Source organism: Ranitomeya imitator, chromosome 4, assembly GCF_032444005.1.
Source record: "Ranitomeya imitator isolate aRanImi1 chromosome 4, aRanImi1.pri, whole genome shotgun sequence".
Classification (NCBI taxonomy): domain Eukaryota; kingdom Metazoa; phylum Chordata; class Amphibia; order Anura; family Dendrobatidae; genus Ranitomeya; species Ranitomeya imitator.
Window position 1 is genome coordinate 464,820,559 of NC_091285.1, and position 22,685 is coordinate 464,843,243.

General features: G+C 40.8%; 1 protein-coding gene across 1 annotated transcript in view; it reads left to right on the forward strand.

Annotated features, from left to right (window-relative positions):
* LOC138676489 (proprotein convertase subtilisin/kexin type 5-like) overlaps positions 1-16,908 on the forward strand; it is a 349,710-nt gene extending 332,802 nt beyond the window's left edge. Inside the window, exons 14-16 of the mRNA XM_069765826.1 lie at positions 1,597-1,697; positions 7,065-7,236; positions 15,776-16,908. Coding sequence (XP_069621927.1) covers positions 1,597-1,697; positions 7,065-7,236; positions 15,776-16,185 — 683 coding nt within the window. The 3' untranslated portion in view covers positions 16,186-16,908. The remainder of the gene's footprint in view (positions 1-1,596; positions 1,698-7,064; positions 7,237-15,775) is intronic.
* The last annotated feature ends 5,777 nt before the right edge of the window (positions 16,909-22,685 follow it).

Below are 22,685 nucleotides of genomic sequence, written 5' to 3' on the forward strand. Positions count from 1 at the left end.
TGCAGTGTATGACTGATTGTTGTCCTATGGACGGACTGTCCCACCTCAGCTGTAGATCTCTGCAGTTCATCCAGAGTGATTAAGATTAAAGTTTAGAGGGACGGCCGGGTCTTGGTAGATTTGCAGTGGTATGATACTCCTTCCATTTCAATATGATCGCTTGCACAGTGCTCCTTGGGATGTTTAAAGTTTTGGAAATCATTTTGTATCCAAATTCGGCTTTAAACTTCTCTACAACAGTATCACGGACGTGCCTGTTGTGTTTCTTGGTCTTCATGATGCTCTATGTGCTTCAAACAGAACCCTGAGACTATCACAGAGCAGGTGCATTTATACGGAGACTTGATTACACACAGGTGAATTATATTTATCATCATTAGGCATTTAGGACAACATTGGATCATTCAGAGATCCACAATGAACTTCTGGAGTGAGTTTGCTGCACTGAAAGTAAAGGGGCCGAATAATATTGTACGTTCCACTTTTCAGTTTTTTAATTTCCATAAATATTTAAAATAACCAATAAATTTCGTTCAACTTCACAATTGTGTTCCACTTGTTGTTGATTCTTCACTAAAAAATTACATTTGGTATCTTTATGTTTGAAGCATGATATGTGGGAAAAGGTTGAAAAGTTCCAGGGGGCCGAATACTTTTGCAAGGCACTGTATATGTACTAACGACTCATGAGCAGATCGATTTGCGAAGGATCGAATCTCCTGAAATTTGTGGTTTCACTCAAATTCGAACTATTTGAGATTTGTTCTGCTCGTCACCCAAAAAATTGCTTTGCACCATTTTTTACACTGCTGATGCATCAGAGTAGGCTAATGTATTTTTGCGGCGCACAAGCTTCCCCTTAATGCCCTGCAGCCATGACATCTGGGCCATCAGCGGTTCCCAGAATAGCACATTTGCATGGCAGAATCATTTTCCATTTCCAGAGGCACTGAATAAATCTTTTTCTCCTGAGTGTAAGCTGTTATGATCAACCGCGTAATCTCTCAAAGAGTGTAAGCTCTTATGATCAATGGGGTCCTCTCCCTCTCTCTCTCCTTCTTTCTCTCTCAACTTATCTCCCTTTCCAACCCCCCTCTCTCCCTCTTTCTCCTTCCCTTTCCATCTCTCTCTCCCTCTCCCTTTATCTCTCCCTCCTACATTTGTCTACCCTCTCTTCTTCCCTCTCTTTCTCCCTCAATCTCTCTTCTACGCTCTCCCTCTCTCTTTCACGCTCCCTCCACCTCTCCCAGAGTGTAAGCTCTTATGGTCAGCGGGATTCTCTCCTTCCTCTCCCCACGTGTATCTTCTGAGCAATTTACAAGTTTTCTAGTATTGAGAGTCACACAAATGTATTTGCCGTAAATCGAGCTTCTGGAAACATTTGGCCAGGTGGGCGAATAAAAATTTCAAAAGATCCACTCATCTTTAGTAATAACTTCCACTATAGCAATCACGAACACTATTTTTTGAACTATTACTGTTGTCTTCCATCACAAGGGGTATCTTGTGATAATCTTTTCTTAATTAGTGTTATCTAAAAGGTTACGCACTACGTTTCTACAGCATGACCCACATGTGACTATATGTTCTATATAGACTCTTCCGTTCAAGGATGCAAAACCTGTGATCGAGGCAGCAGCTTTAAAGCAGGAATTTGTTACCCGCAGTGTGAGGAACATCGGTACCTGGATGATGATGTAAGTGAGCTCTGCACTTATCTAGTCTTATTATTGTTACTTCTTATTACAATTTAATGATTTTGTCGAATTTTACATGTCAGAGTTTGTTTCACATAAGATATATGTCTCATAGTGTGCTATATTACCGAGGTATCCATGACAGTACTAAGTGGCAGCAACCGGAGTGTCTACAGGGGCGTAATATGTTATTCTCCGTCAGTATCAAAAAACACATTTTGTCAACTTAGAGCATAGCTATGACAGATCAGACCTGATGCAAAACTTCCAGATATATCTTTAGCATATGAGATAAGAGACAACATTGAAATACCTCAGATTAGTAACAACTTCTGCATAATTCCTGAACTACAACAGAATGATGTAAAGAGACCCCCATGCCCTCCAACCCATCAGCATTTGTATATTCCTTTATAAATACCCTGCCTGAACCCCTTCGCCACCTTGGGTTTTTCCGTTTTTGCCTTTTTGTTTTTTGCTCCTCTTTCTGCAAGAGCCATAACTTCTTTATTTTTCCATCAATATGGCCATGTGAGGGCTTGTTTTCTGCAGGACGAGTTGAACTTTTGAACAACACAATTGTTTCGACTATATAATGTACTGGAAAGTGAGAAAAAAATTCCAGTGCAGTGAAATTGCAGAAAAAAAATTCATTCCACAACTATTTTATGTTTTCTACCATATTCACTAAACGCTAAAACAGACCTGCCATTATGATTCTCCAGGTCATTAACAGTTTGCAGACACCAAACGTATAAGTTCTTTTTTATGTAAGTGATGAAATAAAAATTCAAAGTTTGTAAAAAAAAAAAAAGTGCCATTTTCCAAGTCCCGTAGCGTCTCCATTTTTCAGGATCTGAGGCTGGGTCGACGCTTATTTTTTGTGTGCCAAATTGATGTTTTTTCGATACCATTTTGGTGTAGATACAATGTTTTGATCACCTATTATTGCATTTTATTGCAATGTTGCAGTGACTAAAAAAAACTCACAATTCTGGCGATTTTATGTTTTTTCTTGTTACGCTGTTTAACGCTCAAAGTAATTATTTTTCTAAATAAACTTAGAAGAATGGGCACCAATTTCTTCGTCTGATGGCTGTGCTTTGTTACATACAAATAATTCCTCACACGTTAAGCATCTCTTCAGGGTGGTGCTTACACATGAAGTGTTCGTATAATATATAGACAAGAAGAAAAGAAATGTAGCCCTCACCAGGTCCTTCTTGCTGAATTTCTTTAATCCATATAGAATAGTATCAACATATCAATAAGGTGCATACTGCAGTGTGCAGGGGGGCAGGGGAGTGAGCAGGTGAACAAGCCTGACGGACCGTGACTAGTCTGGGGAAACAAATGCCCTCCACTTACGAGTTAAAATATTATTTACATATTAAAAAAGGACTTTAAAAATACTTTTTTAAAAATCTTTGTTAATGTGTCATCCAGGATAAAGGGCTTATTAGGTAGGGAATTTATAAAGATATACAGGTCCTTCTCAAAAAATTAGCATATAGTGTTAAATTTCATTATTTACCATAATGTAATGATTACAATTAAACTTTCATATATTATAGATTCATTATCCACCAACTGAAATTTGTCAGGTCTTTTATTGTTTTAATACTGATGATTTTGGCATACAACTCCTGATAACCCAAAAAACCTGTCTCAATAAATTAGCATATCAAGAAAAGGTTCTCTAAACGACCTATTACCCTAATCTTCTGAATCAACTAATTAACTCTAAACACATGCAAAAGATACCTGAGGCTTATATAAACTCCCTGCCTGGTTCATTACTCAAAACCCCCATCATGGGTAAGACTAGCGACCTGACAGATGTCAAGAAGGCCATCATTGACACCCTCAAGCAAGAGGGTAAGACCCAGAAAGAAATTTCTCCACAAATAGGCTGTTCCCAGAGTGCTGTATCAAGGCACCTCAATGGTAAGTCTGTTGGAAGGAAACAATGTGGCAGAAAACGCTGTACAACGAGAAGAGGAGACCGGACCCTGAGGAAGATTGTGGAGAAGGACCGATTCCAGACCTTGGGGAACCTGAGGAAGCAGTGGACTGAGTCTGGTGTGGAAACATCCAGAGCCACCGTGCACAGGCGTGTGCAGGAAATGGGCTACAGGTGCCGCATTCCCCAGGTAAAGCCACTTTTGAACCATAAACAGCGGCAGAGGCGCCTGACCTGGGCTACAGAGAAGCAGCACTGGACTGTTGCTAAGTGGTCCCAAGTACTTTTTTCTGATGAAAGCAAATTTTGCATGTCATTCGGAAATCAAGGTGCCAGAGTCTGGAGGAAGACTGGGGAGAAGGAAATGCCAAAATGCCTGAAGTCCAGTGTCAAGTACCCACAGTCAGTGATGGTGTGGGGTGCCATGTCAGCTGCTGGTGTTGGTCCACTTTCATCAAGGGCAGGGTCAATGCAGCTAGCTATCAGGAGATTTTGGAGCACTTCATGCTTCCATCGGCTGAAATGCTTTATGGTGATGAAGATTTCATTTTTCGGCACGACCTGGCACCTGCTCACAGTGCCAAAACCACTGGTAAATGGTTTACTGACCATGGTATTACTGTGCTCAATTGGCCTGCCAACTCTCCTGACCTGAACCCCATAGAGAATCTGTGGGATATTGTGAAGAGAAAGTTGAGAGACGCAAGACCCAACACTCTGGATGAGCTTAAGGCCGCTATTGAAGCATCCTGGGCCTCCATAACATCTCAGCAGTGTCACAGGCTGATTGCCTCCATGCCACGCCGCATTGAAGCAGCCATTTCTGCCAAAGGATTCCCGACCAAGTATTGAGTGCATAACTGAACATTATTATTTGATGGTTTTTTTGTTTGTTATTAAAAAACACTTTTATTTGATTGGATGGGTGAAATATGCTAATTTATTGAGACAGGTTTTTTGGGTTATCAGGAGTTGTATGCCAAAATCATCAGTATTAAAACAATAAAAGACCTGACAAATTTCAGTTGGTGGATAATGAATCTATAATATATGAAAGTTTAATTGTAATCATTACATTATGGTAAATAATGAAATTTAACACTATATGCTAATTTTTTGAGAAGGACCTGTATATGCTAATTTTTTGAGAAGGACCTGTATACAAATGCTGGTGGGCCGGAAAGCATGGGGAACACGCAGGTTCCCATTAAAAATGGCCACGTTTTGCTCTTAGTTCATTATTGCTGCTCCTCCCTCCCTTTGTTTAATTCCACCATACAGTTTGGTCTGTATCAAGGGGGCATTGGTCGCCATTTCATCATGGAGAGCCGAAGAAAAACACGTTCTCCCAGCAATCTGCGAGCACCGATAAAAAACGATAAAAATTAGGACTAATTTCAAGATTTAAAAACAAAAATGGAATACTACGGGGAGCAGTGAGGATAGAACAGAAAAGGAATGAAAATTAGCCACTTTTGGTCCAGTGACAAGTCCTCTTTAAAAGGAACCAGTCATCAAACTCGTGCTGCCCAAACCACAGGCAGCACAACTTCGAGCCTGGCTGTGTGATTGCAGCCATTTACGCTTTATTCTGAAACACTTTGAATAGCTGGCCAGGGACTACGGCCACAATTGATAAAAAGTGAATATGCCAGAATTCTGCCATTAAAACCCAGCTTTGCTGAAACAGGCAGAGCTGGGATGGAATGGGGACTTGATGCAGCAGATCATCTAGTTTATGACAATGTTTTAAGCCAAAAATCTTATTCCAGTCTCTTAACTGGAGTAAGATTTGTGGCGAGATGCACAGAGGCACATGTCACTTGTCAAAAGTGCCTAATTCATTAAGAGGTGTGTGTCTCTTTAAAGAAACCTCGACATCTATTACATACTGCCCGACCCTGTGTAACCTGTATCAGACACGGGTTGCATGGTCCCAGCCAGGTAGCTTTGACTCTGACTCACTGTGGTATTTCAGAGGAAAACATTCTTTAAAAGCCACCAGAGACTGAGTCACACTGGAGACTATTCAGATAAGCTGGTTCCTGATGGCTTCCCTCACTGGCTCCCTTTGTGTGCATATATAGGGAGAGACCTGTCAATCTAAGGCATTGGGAGGGGAGAATCCACCAGGGACCTGCCAGTCCTACTACTCTACATCGTCTACTAGTCTACATAGTCTACCGCAGCATTTTAGAGTCCAACATCCAGGGCCTGATACATGCTGCCCACAGATTGGACAGGATCTCTCAGCTGTCAGGTTCCCTTTAATGAATCAGGAGGGTTTGACAGCAGTATGCCCCTTCATCAAGACTGGCTCAAACAATGTCGGTCTTAATGACTCAGGGCCTATGTTCCTCAACTAACTAGTTCATAGCAGGTCTATGGTGAGCTTGTTCCTGCCTTGATCCCTTTGTCTTACAAGCCTCTCCCTGCACAAACGAGCTGGCAACACAGCACAATGTTAGCGTGCGCTCTTAGACGAATACCTAGCACGCAGAGACCAGTGCCGCCCCCAAGAAAAGCAGCCAGTGTAGCTAGGGAAGGATAGAGAATTTTTTATTCCCTCTGAAATGTAAAGTGATGCAGTATATGTTCATGCTATGGAAATAAAAATTATAATTATTTTATTAAAGTATATTAGACAAGAGATTAGATTATAGCATTAAATAGATAGAATAAAAATTAATTTGCTTCTTTAACCACCCCTTTAAGCGTGTCAGCATCAGGCTGTACAGCCTACACTTGAATACCTAATCTATTTACAGTTGTAGCAAACTTTTGCTTGCAATACCTTCATTTTTCCACTAGATGGTGCACTATACTTAGGACATTAACTTCTTTTTTTCTGGTAATAAAAGAAGTGAATGATTCATAGTTTGGTTTTACAATGCAAAGATGCAGGGGGATGCACACATGGCAGACCTGCAGCAGGTTTACAGAATACTTACCAATGCTATAAGTGCATGCAGACCAACCTTATATAGTGATAAAAGAGGAGAGGCGGTGTGAAAACTTATTATGAATTGTGTAGTAATGGTATTTATACATTGTAAAGCAATGCAGCAGGTCAGTATACATTGTTTTTATTTTCTGCAAAGCCCTAAATTGATTAAGCAGGGGTTGTCCAATAGTGGACAAACCCTTTAAGTATGTTTTTTTTTACTCTAGTCATATTAGTAATACTTTTATTTATAAAAGACATATATGTAAAACACATGGACATGTAGACACCTATATAAAGTATCCGTTCAAGAAAACAAATGTTTTACTAGATTTTTCTTTATTGTAAGAGTGTTCTTTCTCCATCTTCTACAGTGATTTGGTTTAGTGATTTTGATATTTTTGTAAATCTCTAAATGCCATAAGGTCAAACTTCCATAATTACATCTTTCTAATTGCAGAGTGTTTGTCAGCCGTGTGATCCTTCCTGTAGACATTGCTCTGGACCTGGATCTGACCATTGTATATCTTGCAATAGTAAAACTGCATGGTCTCCTGAAGAAATGAGATGTATTAACTGCTGTGATTCAGAGGCCGATCAAAATGACTGCTGTTTTTGTGATGTCAATTCAGGTATGAGCACTGGAATATAATATGCTGTTATGAGACGCATTTATCAAGTTAGGTACAATCGACAACATATCTGTGCTGTGACGCCACTTTGTAGTGTTGGGTGTTGTTGTAGTGTTGTTGCATAGGCAGAACTAGCAATGAAGGTGCAGTTATCCTATTGCCATGACATTTGGGGCTATGGTTAGGCAACTTATGACACTAAGATTCGCTCACCACAGAGTGGTGTATATCAGTCCTACAGAAGAGCTCATATGAGTGAATACAGTATAACTCCCAAGAAGCACTTCCGCTGTATTGGGGTCATATTTGACACAGACCTTTCCTTTATTCTCTACATTTAATCGCTCACATGCTCATGTTGGCTGCATTTTAACAACCTCTCCAGAATCTGACTTTTTCTCAACTTTTAAACTGGAAAAACTCTTACTGTCACTCTTATTCATTCCCGTCTGGACTATTGCAACTCTCTACTGATTGGTCTCCCTCTAAGCAAACTTTCTCCTCTCCAATCCATCCTGATTGCCACTGCCAGGGTCATATTTCTGTCCTTCCGCTACACTGATGCCTCCAACCTGTGCCAGTCATTGCACTGTTTGCCCTTCCGCTACAGATACAATGCAAACGTATCTCTCTCCCTCATAAAGCTCTTCACAGTTGTGCACCACCCTATATCGCATCCCTCATTTCTGTCTATCACTCTAATCGTGCACTCCATTCTGCCAATGATCTAAGATTAACATCCTCCATAATCAAAAACTTGCACCTTTGTTTCCAAGACTTCTCTTGTGCTGTGCTAGTTTTCTGGAATGCACTAACATGGATCTAGCCCCATGTTTTGAAACATGCTTTAAAACCACATATCTTGAGACAGGCATATCACTAATCTAACTGTTCTCTGTTCCCTCTTCCTAAATTTTACTCAGAATCTGGTCCCCTCCTACTCATCTGTCTCCACATAGCTGTACATAGATAATGGCTGTGACTGGATCATGCAGCTTATTTGAAATGCCCTATTTATTATAATGATGGGTGGACCATTCATAAGAAGCACTTTTACCTATTGTATCCCCCGTATTTCCTTATAGATTGTAAGCAGGGACTTTACTCTTCTTGTAATTATTGATCTATGTGTTACTTTCTATTGTCTTTATTGTACATGTCTATGCTTAATAAGGGACTGGAATAAGATTTGTGCCATAGCCAACACTGATGCTTGTCATGAATTTGATGAACTGGGGATTCCATTCTCCATCATGCCTCCTGCCTCCGTCCCACCCCAGCTCTGCCCTATTTGTCAATGCTGGATGAAAATGGAGTGGAAATGGCAAAAGTTGCTAAATTTTTGCTCTAGTTTGTGTTCTACAAAAATTTGGCGACTTTTCATAACTTTTTACACCAGAATTCTGGCTAATAAACTGAAATGAATCGGGCCGTAGTCTTTATAAGTAACTGTTGTGTCTTTGTCACTTACCCACATGATTGACCTTTGTAAGCATTTACTTAATGGATCTTTCATTAATGTGGATTGTACTTTCATACATATATTGTACTTGCCCTGAATCTCCTTACCTGCAAGATTAAGCTGTCACTCATGGCCCAATTTAACACTTGGATTTAATCCATCAATTTGACAGTTTGCTCAGTGCACTCACTGCACATAAGAGGTTACATCCTAAAATGACAGCAGCCACACAATAAGATACTTTCACCCCATGCAGTTTACTTCCCATATGTGAACTTTTTGAGTGAGGGTTCAGGAGGTGCTAACCACTCTTCATCCAGACTTGACTTCTCATTGATGTTGTCTCAAGTGATTTTATTTACACATTTTATGATCCAGTGGTTGTATTGTATTTGACATTTAGCAATATAACCCCTTAGCGACCAGGCCAAATCTTTCAAATCTAACATGTGTCACTTTACGTGGCAATAACTGTGTAATGTTTCAACATATCTGTTTTTGTGGCACATTATACTTTATGTTAATAGTAAATGTAGATCAATATGCTTTGTGCTTATTTATAAAAATATCAGGCATTTGCCAAAAATGAAAGAAAATATCCAATTTTCAAACTTTGAATGATTATCCCTTTAATTCAGATAATCATACCACATAAAAAGTTAACAAATAATATTTCCCTCATTACATCAGCACCATTTGTAAAATGTTCCAATATTTTGTTAGAATGTAAGAAGGTTTAAAAATGTAGCAGTTTTCTTTTTTAAAGGAAATTCACAAAACTTTTTTTTAGAGACCTATTCAGCTTTGATTAAATGACTTCGGGAGACCGATATATTTAACCTCCCCTAAAGTGATACCATTTTAAAAATAGCGCCCCTCAGCATAATCAGGATTGCTGTCAGGTAGTTTATCTAAAAAACTAATTAAAGCTGCCAAAAAGGAAACAAAGAAGCACATTGCTAAGGAGAGTAAAACTAATCCCAAACTGTTCTTCAACTATATCAATAGTAAAAGAATAAAAACACCTTCTTCTCCACGGTATTCACGGTGGAAAATGAAATGCTAGGTGAAATCCCAAGAAACAATGAAAACCCTATATTAAGGGTCACCAATCTAACCCAAGAAGAGGTGCGAAACCGGCTAAATAAGATTAAAATAGATAAATCTCCAGACCGGATGGCATACACCCACGAGTACTAAGAGAACTAAGTAATGTAATAGATAAACCATTATTTCTTATTTTTAGGGACTCTATAGCGACAGGGTCTGTTCCGCAGGATTGGCGCATAGCAAATGTGGTGCCAATATTCAAAAAGGGCTCTAAAAGTGAGCCTGGAAATTATAGGCCAGTAAGTCTAACCTCTATTGTTGGTAAAATATTTGAAGGGTTTCTGAGGGATGTTATTCTGGATTATCTCAATGAGAATAACTGTTTAACTCCATATCAGCATGTGTTTATGAGAAATCGCTCCTGTCAAACCAATCTAATCAGTTTTTATGAAGAGGTAAGCTATAGGCTGGACCACGGTGAGTCATTGGACGTGGTATATCTCGATTTTTCCAAAGCGTTTGATACCGTGCCGCACAAGAGGTTGGTACACAAAATGAGAATGCTTGGTCTGGGGGAAAATGTGTGCAAATGGGTTAGTAACTGGCTTAGTGATAGAAAGCAGAGGGTGGTTATAAATGGTATAGTCTCTAACTGGGTCGCTGTGACCAGTGGGGTACCGCAGGGGTCAGTATTGGGACCTGTTCTCTTCAACATATTCATTAATGATCTGGTAGAAGGTTTACACAGTAAAATATCGATATTTGCAGATGATACAAAACTATGTAAAGCAGTTAATACAAGAGAAGATAGTATTCTGCTACAGATGGATCTGGATAAGTTGGAAACTTGGGCTGAAAGGTGGCAGATGAGGTTTAACAATGATAAATGTAAGGTTATACACATGGGAAGAAGGAATCAATATCACCATTACACACTGAATGGGAAACCACTGGGTAAATCTGACAGGGAGAAGGACTTGGGGAACCTAGTTAATGATAAACTTACCTGGAGCAGCCAGTGCCAGGCTGCAGCTGCCAAGGCAAACAGGATCATGGGGTGCATTAAAAGAGGTCTGGATACACATGATGAGAGCATTATACTGCCTCTGTACAAATCCCTAGTTAGACCGCACATGGAGTACTGTGTCCAGTTTTGGGCACCGGTGCTCAGGAAGGATATAATGGAACTAGAGAGAGTACAAAGGAGGGCAACAAAATTAATAAAGGGGATGGGAGAACTACAATACCCAGATAGATTAGCGAAATTAGGATTATTTAGTCTAGAAAAAAGACGACTGAGGGGCGATCTAATAACCATGTATAAGTATATAAGGGGACAATACAAATATCTCGCTGAGGATCTGTTTATACCAAGGAAGGTGACGGGCACAAGGGGGCATTCTTTGCGTCTGGAGGAGAGAAGGTTTTTCCACCAACATAGAAGAGGATTTTTTACTGTTAGGGCAGTGAGAATCTGGAATTGCTTGCCTGAGGAGGTGGTGATGGCGAACTCAGTCGAGGGGTTCAAGAGAGGCCTGGATGTCTTCCTGGAGCAGAACAATATTGTATCATACAATTAGGTTCTGTAGAAGGACGTAGATCTGGGGATTTATTATGATGGAATATAGGCTGAACTGGATGGACAAATGTCTTTTTTCGGCCTTACTAACTATGTTACTATGTTACTATGTTATGAACCCTTCAAGTTCTTTTCAGGAAGTAATGCAAAGTGGCATTACAGTAGAGAAAAATGTAACTATTATCACCTAAATGTTGCTAACTTCTGAACAGGACACTGTAGCCGGCAGACTCTAAGGCCATTATTTAGCCATGAATTGCCATGACAACCATCAGGAGGAGCAAAGAAAATTATTGCACATGTTTTGCTATACACATGTTTTTTTCCTTTGTGTGTATTGCAACAACAGCAACACAAAAATAAGGAAAAAAAAAAGGCAAATTGGACATAATTTCACACAAAACTCCAAAAATGGTCCGGACAAAATTCTTGGCACCCTCAACTTAATATTTTGTTGCACATCCTTTGGAATAAATAACTGCAATCAATCGCTTGCTATAACCATCAACAAGCTTCTTACCTCTCAACTGGAATTTTGGACCACTCTTTTTTGGCAAACTGAGCCAGGTCTCTCATATTTGAAGGCTGCCTTCTCCTAACAGCAATTTTAAGATCTGTTTACAGGTTTTCAGTAGGATTTAGATTCACACTCATTGCTGACCACTTCAGAACTCTCCAGCATTTTGTTTCCATCCTTTTCTGGGTTCTTCTTGAAGCATGTTTGGGGTCATTCTCCTACTGGAAGACCCATGACCTAGGAAGCAAACCCTGTTTTCTGACTCTGGGCACTACATTGAGACCCAAAATCCTTTGGTAGTCTTCTAATTTCATGATACCTTGCACACTGTTAAAGCACCAAATACCAGAGGCAGTAAAACAATCCCAAAATATTTTTGAACCCCACCGTATTTAACTGTAAGTACTGTGTTTTTTTCTTTGTAGGCCTCATTCCATTTTCTGTAAGTAGTAGAATGATGTACTTCACCAAAAAGCTATATCTTGGTTTCATCTGTCCACAAAAAGGATTTTGGCTTATTCACATACATCTTAGCAAACTACAGTCTAGCTTTTCAGCATCTCTGTGTCAGATGTGGTGCCCACCTGGGTCTCCTGCTATAGCATTTTATTTCATTCAGATGTTGATCGATAGTTTGCACTGATACTGATGCACCCTGAGCCTGCAGAACAGCTTGAATTTTTTTTTAAACGTGATTGGGGCTGCTTTTCTACCAATCTAGCTATCATTTGTTGCAACCTTTCATAATTTTTTCTCTGTCATCAGTGTCCAGGGAGTTTAGCTATGGTGTCATAGGCAGAGTTGCCACTAGAAACTTTGGGGCCCCATGCTGACAAAAATTTTTGGGCCCCCTTGAGACTGCACCCAGGCTCCCCCCCAGCCCCGCCTCAACCCCTCGAACTGTCCACAGTCTCGCCGCTCTCTCTTGGAAAAGCTCCACTTCTCACCAATTGCACATTAAGGCCAGGGTCACACTTGCAAGTGTGATGCTAGAAACTCGTGAGTCTCTCGCATCAATACCTGCCACTGGTGTCGGCACTCGGCCTCTTGTCTCCTCTGCCCCGTGTCTCCCATTCTGCCCATGTCTCCAATCTGCGCTGGACAGGATGGAGATACATGGTCCAGGTGTCTCCATCCTGCCAGTGAAATTGTAGCTTGCCACTTTCAATAAAATAATAAAAAAAAAAAACCTTTCTCCTTACCTGGCCATGCTCCTGCGGCGATTATCCCTCCAGGCGTTTCAAGTGCACACTCGCCGGCGAATGACAATGACGTCATACGCCGGCAGTGTGCGCGCTGACGTCAGCTGCCAGCCTCTGATTGGCTTGCGGCTTTAACTATTGCCATGCGGGCAGGTTCAGTTACTAGATCGACAGAATCCTGCCGCTCGGGCCCAGAGCAGAAGAGATGGGGCCCAATGCATACTCCCTCTGCTGATGGGGCTCCATACTCCAGTGAGGGCAGGAGTGCCCTGATGGCGGCCCTGAACGTGGGTTCTAAGCTTCTTGATTAAGTTGCCCACAATGGGGTTTTGTGTGAAATTATGCCAAATTTGCAATTTTTCTCATTTTTTTCATGATGTTCCAATACACACAAAGGAAATAAACGTGCATAAAAAAAAAACATGAAAATCAAACAATAATCCCAAGATTGAGAAAATGGTTATATAGTAACTAGTTGTACTGTCATATGACATCCATATCAATTATTAGTACGCACCCGTTCTACGCAATCATAGATAGAATCATATAGAGACTGAAGCGTATTTCGAACAAAATATAACAATCTTTATTAGAATAAAAATGGACAAACACATATCTAAAAATAGTACCCACAGGTTAATGAGCCAAACAAACATAGGTGGCACCACTACTGAGCAGATAGTCTGGCAAGACCTAGTGAACTATAGTAGTATGGTGTGCTGCTATATGGAACGGGACTCCTGCAATGGGGAACACAGCAACCCACAAGATATACACAGCTAAAGGCAACAGTATACAGCCTTAGTGGCGTGCCAGAGTTGTCATGCACAGATATACAATAAGCAGCAGGAGAACACACGTTTATACTTGCAGCAACCGTAACAAACCTAAATAGCAGGGTCTTACCAGAGCTCAGGAGATGGTGCCACAGCCCCTACGCGCATTTCGGCGACGTGCCTTCGTCCCCCTGACGTCAGCATAGAGAGGATACTGAAAACCGTGAGATTCTATGAGCTGTCCCAAACAGCACATAATTCTAATAGCCCAGGAGAAATATGTTGTTATTGGAACACATAGATTCAAGGTTAAAATCATGGAATGAGAATCACCAAGTTTTATTTTATTACTGTATATAGTCATTTTCTCACAAACTCTTCTCTATATTATGGTGAAGAATATCAATTGTTAGTTTAGGGGCTGTAGTTTAGAGCCTAGAAGTGTATTTCCTGGTATACTATTCTAAAAAGGTATATCAAGTTGTCATGTGTTGACAATTGACCAGGGAGGGAGAAGATACTATGTGAATATTCTTATATGTAGGAGTGTAATCTTTCAGTATGTTTTTACTAATCAAATGGTATGGCTGAATATGTTGGAGAACACTGATATACAGTATACCAGTTTTGTAGTAATCTGATGTGCTACCTTTATTAGTAAAATCATACTGACAGGTTCCTGTTAAGACATTAAAGGAGTTGTTCACTACTCAGACAACCCCTTATGAATGCCTTTATTTCCCCTCCAGGAGCCACTGTGCTCTGAAAGCTTGCAAACATATTATTTTCTGGTCAGCCAATAAAGGTATCACTCCTAGAATACTTTTGTCATCATTGGGCAGAAAAGTATTCACATCGGATTCTCGTCCAGTAAAAAAAACACCTATATTCACCTCTGGTACTGGCGCCATTCCAGTGGTGTCAGCACGGGCTCTTCCGGAGCTCATGTGGTGTTGTTATGTCACACGATTCCTGTGGCGAGTCAGTGCTGGCTTCACTCTCCTCTCAGATGCACATAATTGACATCCAGAGGAAGTGAGAAGGTAGCAGCAGCTCTCACTTCCTCCAGATTTCTTGATTTGTTTGAAGGAGGGGAGAATGAAGCTAGTGCTGATTGACTGTAGTTATCAGTTATCAAGTGATATATCAATGTCATGTGGGCCCCTGGAGAGCCAGTACCGACACCGCTGGAATGGTGCCATTACCGGAGGTGAGTATAGTTGTTATTATTTTAGTGGGAGGAAACATAGGGATCCGGAAGGGGTTGTCCGAGTATTGTCAAACCCCTTTGTGTCAACCAGGGAACACAAATTGCTGCCTAGGATTCTTTCTTCTCATTTATGAATAGTTAGAATGTTATTAAAGAACAAGACGTGCACTCTCGCTAGTGGTGGTGCAGACTGAACATGGAGGGATAATCCAGAATATAGTCATGCACAACAACAGTCGCACTCAAAGAAAGGTCTTCAGAATTTTCGTTAAGCTGAAAAACATGGTTTTCTTTATTACAAACACCAAAATAAAGGTATCACCGCAGTGTTTCAAGGTAGGTAACGTTTCGACCCACAGGGTCTTTCTCAAACCTTACTTTTAAGGTTTTAAGGACACACACCACCACCGCAGACACCATTGCTTTCGCTTCTACAGCCCCAAACTGGACTCCTACACCCCTCCAGGGATTTGTGCCCTCCGCTCTGTTCCCACTATTTAAAAGTAAGGTTTGAGAAAGACCCTGTGGGTTGAAACGTTACCTACCTTGAAACACTGCGGTGATACCTTTATTTTGGTGTTTGTAATAAAGAAAACCACGTTTTTCAGCTTAACGAAAACTCTGAAGACCTTTTTTTGAGTGCGACTGTTGTTGTACATGACTAGTTAGAATGTTATTACTTGAGTTAGAAAAGGTCATGAAAGAATTACAGTAACTAACTAATATACTTTCCTGCATTGCAGTTTTGTGCATAAAACATCTACAGCTAGAAGCTGAGCAAGTTTCTTTGAAGAACCTGAAGTTTCCAGCCAGCTCCACAGTCTCTCTCTCTCCACATTTTTCTGCTGTGGCTCCTGTTTTGGTTTCATTACTTTTGATTATTGCTGTTGCACTGCTAAGTATATGGGGGGTCAAATCCAAGAAGATGCTTTGCTGGAAGCAGAGCTATGAAAGGTTAGCAGATAGTCCTCAGGATGTGTCATGTCAAGATGAAGATTGCAAACAGGAGTACGAAGAAGTTGAGGAGAATTTAGGTGAATGTGATGTAGTATATAGTACTAAAGATGGGACTGTGTACAAGAAGCTACCTTTCAAGATACACACAGCTGAAAGTGGGCTATTGAATAATGAAGATTGCATGAATAAAGTATAGTAGCTTTTTTGGATGAAATGCTAGGTTGACCATCATCACAGTGTTTACGCATATCTTCAATAGCATGAAATCAATGTGCACATTTTAAAGCGCCTGAGATCAATGGAAATGGACACATCACACTATCCTTTATATATCCAAGTTACACATGGTCATATGCCAATAAATATGTGTGGGTGATATACAATGTATCAAGAAGATAGGTACTTTTTAATAATTACTCATAAAAAAGGACAGATTATAGTGGAGACAACAGGCTTTAACCTGGGAGTTTCATTCATTGCTTTTAAGACACTCAAAGCAGCCACTCAAGGCTTTTAAATGTATTTTAATAAGTCAAAGACGAGGTGATAGTGTAATTTGTCCTAACACACTTTACCAATTGTCAATACTCTGTTCTTTTCGCTGTTTTAAAAGAAAGCACTGCAACACATACGATCTAACAATTTGTTTCAAATTGAAAAACATTGCTTTTACATAATTAGCCAGCCGATGGCAGTGTGTTAGCATTGCATGGAGCTACTTGGCAATACAACAATGGAACATTGCTGGTGAAAAGAATAAACAAAAAGAAAAACAGCTGACTGCACCACCGCTGCAGCTGACTGCCTCCGCTCCAGGCTAATTAGCCCCAGCTGGCCCCCAGATCTCGGGTGCTTAGGCCAAGAGAACAGATATCTTAGATGCACGGAAAAGAAAACGGCAGCACTCACCGATCTTCTTGACAGGTACCTTTATTAGTTAAAAGTCTTCACGGCTCGGGGGTGAATGAACAGAAGAATGTGAAGGCAGAACGACGGCCGTTTCGCGCCGGTCTGGCACTTCAACGGGTTCAGTGGAAGATCGGACGTGACGTCTGAAGTAGTCAGCACAAACTGTGCTCCTCCCTGCAGACTCACTCCGCCCATCCACGGTACAAACTGAATTAAAAACCATAAAACCAATATACAACAGTACCTATAGACACCAAACTGCATAACGGTCGACGAAACATAGATATACAGATGCAAATCTGGCAAGCTGAAATGCTAAACATGTATTGTTAAACCACAAAGGATGACTCTTAACCAAGGCTGACCACTATTACACTGTAACGAAAGCGGAGATATGGGCAGAGAGCCTCTCTGGTACGTCTTATTATAATATATCGCCATAATATCGCAGGCATTAGGTGACACTAATCCTGCAACAGAAATGCAAATGAGGGTGGATACATTATATCATGCGTCTTGTCAAAGATTGCTACCACAACACCGCATGAAAAAATCTCCACGACTATTTTCTAGACTAAACTCAGCTGGACATAAACCAGATTAGCTGAACAACAACAAGAATAAGGGGGATAGGGGGGTGCGGGGGTGCAGCTGACCAATCATAAAAATATTGACATGTCGATCTTATCATTAAGACCTGCGGGGCCCATGGCCCCTGTCCGCATGATCCATGTCGCTTCTCGTCTTAATAATATATTATTATGGTCACCTCCTCTTTTGGGCAGTTTAACCTGCTCTATTCCAGCAAATGTCATAACTCCTGTATGTCCCCCATGGGTTTCTCTTATATGCTTAATGAGTCTGGGTGCGCCTTTCTCTGTGATAACGGATCTACAATGTTCCCTATAACGTATGTAAAGGCACCTGATAGTTTTGCCTATATAAAAGCATCCACATGGACACCATACAACATACACTACATTTTTTGTTTGACAAGTAATCAATTGCATGACTCTGTGTTCGACTGGTCCAATCTGTAAAATCCTGCCTGTAACGTGATAGCTACAATGTTTACAGTGACCACACCGATGGTTCCCCAATGGGGCACTACATTCTAACCAATTGTCAACCTTATTGTCTGAAATGCAATTGTGCATTAATATGTCTCTAATCCTAGTACTCCTTCTATTGGAGATCAGAGGACCTCTAGCTGCCACCTCTGCCAGTGCACTATCACCATTTAACAGGTGCCAATTATTCCTAATGGCAGTTCTAATCTGTTGATCCATGGGGCCGTACTGAAAACAAAAGGTGAATCTTTTACCAGTTGGGCTGCGTGTATAAGTAGTTACCGCAGCTTCATCCATTTTCCTTCGTGCATCCTGCCATACTTGGTCGGGATACCCTCTATACTTTAAACGAAGCGTACAGACAATTGAGCGATGAAACCACCTACAAGAGATTATCGAGTGACCCTACAGAAAAATATAAGAGAGAACTTAGGACATTGTTGAGAATAGCTGCTGAGACTCAAGCTCTTTCTTCCAATAGAGCCGATAAGCTGCTGCCGGAGTTCCCCATGAAGCCGCACTGGTACCATGTCCCGAAAATTCATAAAAGCATCACTGACCCACCCGGCCGACCCATTGTGTCGGGGGTGGCGTCTTTAACGGAACCGATTTCCAAGTATATAGATTGGCTATTACGCCCGTTATTGGTACACATACCGGCATATATTAAAGATACTGGTGCGTTCCTCAAACATATTCGCCATTTTACTTGGCAACCAAATTTCAAGCTAGCATCAGTAGATGTCACCAATTTGTACACACGTATACCACAAGAACAAGGAGTGGCATCCATAACGCCAAATTCTAGAAACTACACAGAAGGAAAGTTATGTGATAAATTTCATTTGTGATGGCCTTCGGTTTATTTTAACGCATAACGCATTTACCTTCTTGGACCTCTGGTACTTACAGACACTCGGTACGGCCATGGGGACTCCGGCAGCTTGCACTTTCGCTAATCTCTATTTAGGCCACTTTGAAGAGGTGTACATATATTCTGTCAACAATGTTTTTTTGAAACATATCAAATTGTATTTACGCTATGTCGATGACATGTTCTTCGTATGGGACGGCTCGGAAGAAGAGTTCGAACAGTTCATCTCCTTTTTGAACCATAATGATATGGGAATGTCCTTTACATCCACTTTCAGGGGAAGTCATCTAGATTTTTTGGATGTATCAGTCAACATATTAGATGGAGTAATACACACCTCTATATGCCGTAAACCGGTGTCCGCCAATGCACTCATGCACTTTAATAGCTACCACCCTAGTCACACCAAGCGTTCGTTGCCGTACGGCCAATTAGTTAGAACCAGACGTGCCAATAACACACAAGCAGGATTTGATACACAGACACGAGAGTTGGAGGAACGTTTAAAGTATAGAGCAGAGGTCCCCAACTCCAGTCCTCAAGGCCCACCAACAGGTCATGTTTTCAGGATTTCCTTTGCATTGCACAGGTGATGCAATTATTACCTGGGCAAGACTAAGGAAATCCTGAAAACATGACATATTGGTGGGCCTTGAGGACTGGAGTTGGGGACCCCTGGTATAGAGGGTATCCCGACCAAGTATGGCAGGATGCACGAAGGAAAATGGATGAAGCTGTGGTAACTACTTATACACGCAGCCCAACTGGTAAAAGATTCACCTTTTGTTTTCAGTACGGCCCCATGGATCAACAGATTAGAACTGCCATTAGGAATAATTGGCACCTGTTAAATGGTGATAGTGCGCTAGCAGAGGTGGCAGCTAGAGGTCCTCTGATCTCCAATAGAAGGAGTACTAGGATTAGAGACATATTAGTGCACAATTGCATTTCAGACAATAAGGTTGACAATTGGTTAGAACGTAGTGCCCCATTGGGGAACCATCGGTGTGGTCACTGTAAACATTGTAGCTATCACGTTACAGGCAGGATTTTACAGATTGGACCAGTCGAACACAAAGTCATGCAATTGATTACTTGTCAAACAAAACATGTAGTGTATGTTGTATGGTGTCCATGTGGACGCTTTTATATAGGCAAAACTATCAGGTGCCTTAACATACGTTATAGGGAACATTGTAGATCCGTTATCACAGGGAAAGGCACACCCAGACTCATTAAACATATAAGAGAAACCCATGGGGGACATACAGGAGTTATGACATTTGCTGGAATAGAGCAGGTTAAACTGCCCAAAAGAGGAGGTGACCATAATAATATATTATTAAGACGAGAAGCGACATGGATCATGCGGACAGGGGCCATGGGCCCCGTAGGTCTTAATGATAAGATCGACATGTCAATATTTTTATGATTGGTCATCTGCACCGCCGCACCCCCCTATCCCCCTTATTCTTGTTGTTGTTCAGCTAATCTGGTTTATGTCCAGCTGAGTTTAGTCTAGAAAATAGTTATGGAGATTTTTTCATGCGGTGTTGTGGTAGCAATCTTTGACAAGACGCATGATATAATGTCTCCACCCTCATTTGCGTTTCTGTTGCAGGATTAGTGTCACCTAATGCCTGCGATATTATGGCGATATATTATAATAAGACGTACCAGAGAGGCTCCCTGCCCATATCTCCGCTTTCGTTACAGTGTAATAGTGGTCAGCCTTGGTTAAGAGTCATCCTTTGTGGTTTAACAATACATGTTTAGCATTTCAGCTTGCCAGATTTGCATCTGTATATCTATGTTTCGTCGACCGTTATGCAGTTTGGTGTCTATAGGTACTGTTGTATATTGGTTTTATGGTTTTTAATTCAGTTTGTACCATGGATGGGCGGAGTGAGTCTGCAGGGAGGAGCACAGTTTGTGCTGACTACTTCAGACGTCACGTCCGATCTTCCACTGAACCCGTTGAAGCGCCAGACCGGCGCGAAACGGCCGTCGTTCTGCCTTCACATTCTTCTGTTCATTCACCCCTGAGCCGTGAAGACTTTTAACTAATAAAGGTACCTGTCAAGAAGATCGGTGAGTGCTGCCGTTTTCTTTTCCGTGCATCTAAGATTGCTGGTGAAATTTGCTCGTATATTGATACAGTTTTTTGTACTTAAGTGTTTTATACTTATTTCATAACGGAAGCCAGAATACAATTCTGTAAGACTTGTAAGTAGATGTCTCCCACCTTTTGGTTCTCTTGAACTCCTATTGACAATTATTATAAAGAAAACATGTCTGCATGTAAATACAAAGAACAGATATAGGTCACTACGCACTCATGCTCTACTAAATTAGATGTAATGTGGTACAATATTAAATGTATTTGTTTTATTAAACACCTTTGTACTATTCTCATCAGGAATGTATTAAGTGTTGCACCTTATGATTTCTTACTTTAAGTCTTTGAGTTATATTTTGTATCCTGCAAGACTAGAATATTGTGGACACATCTGACTACTCTGGCATGTCAATGAATCATCCAAACCATAATACCACTATGACAGTGCCAGACATAATGTTCACATACCAGTGCCAACCACAGTGCTCTCAGAGGAGCTACAGGCAGGGATCCTATAACAGTAACAACCAGTTCTCCTGAATTACTTAATTAGCGACAGCTTATTGGCAAGGGAGGCTACAGGTCTCACATTGCTGTGCAAGCTGCAGGGCAAAAAACCCTCTGTCACTGTTACCCAGTACCCCCGTTACAAATTCACAGTGAATGTAGAACTTGTAAGCTTGTGAATTGTAAGTGACAGAGGTTGCTATAGCTTATTAATTACATCAGTAAGACTATTCATCATTTTGTAAAGTGGACCGTGGACTTTATGGGCAATCTAATCATACAGAAGGAGACGCCAGTGGCATAGCATAGTCATATTATGAGGGATGCTCAAAATGTCTAACATTTTATGGGATTGACCTTGCTGGATCTTCTCTATAAAAGGGGATTTTGACAACCAACTTTTGAGCAAGGAGGCATAATGGAATTTTACATTTAAGAGGGTTAAACCGCTGGGCGTTAGTGAAATGTTTTTTTTTTGTTCCTTTGAATTGAAAGTATATATTGTGGGTCAACTTTTGACATAAATCTGATTAGATGGAAAGTAATCTACTCAAGATATTTATTGAGTGTATGGTCTGCCATAAAAGGATCAGGAAAATTGTTTTCAAATATAGAAACCAATAGTTTAGCATAATGGGTATAACTTTCTGGGCAAGTTGTAATATTTGCATGTTTTTGCTGTACTAATATATGGTTGTACATGGTTTACTTTTGTATTTTCAGTTAGGTGCAGAAATATTTGGAAAAATAGCAAAAAGGGCAGGGGGTGCTTACCTGCCTAGGCCTCCAAATAAATGCAGGATGCAGTGGACCCATATGGTTAAGATGGCAACACAGGTGCAATAATACCAATGAGGCAGCCACTCACAACCTACCAAATTAATGGAGGGGGTGGCTGCTTGGCATATGACTGCACATTAGAGACTTGTATATGGCGCTGTTCACCTAATGGGAATGCACAGCATCCAGGTTAACAGCCTATCAGTGACGCCCTTCTATTAGCTCAGGCAAGCTGCTCAGCGCTATTAAGATGCATCCCATGTGAACAGACACCACAGTTTACAAGACAGAATGGGCCCAACTGCACCCCCAAAAAATGCAAAAAAACACATATCTAAAAAAATATGTGAGGTATTAGTTTATATTCTGGCCAAAAGATGTAAGCTCGTAACCCAACGTCACGGGATATGTGTTTTTTGCATTTTTTGGGGTGCAGT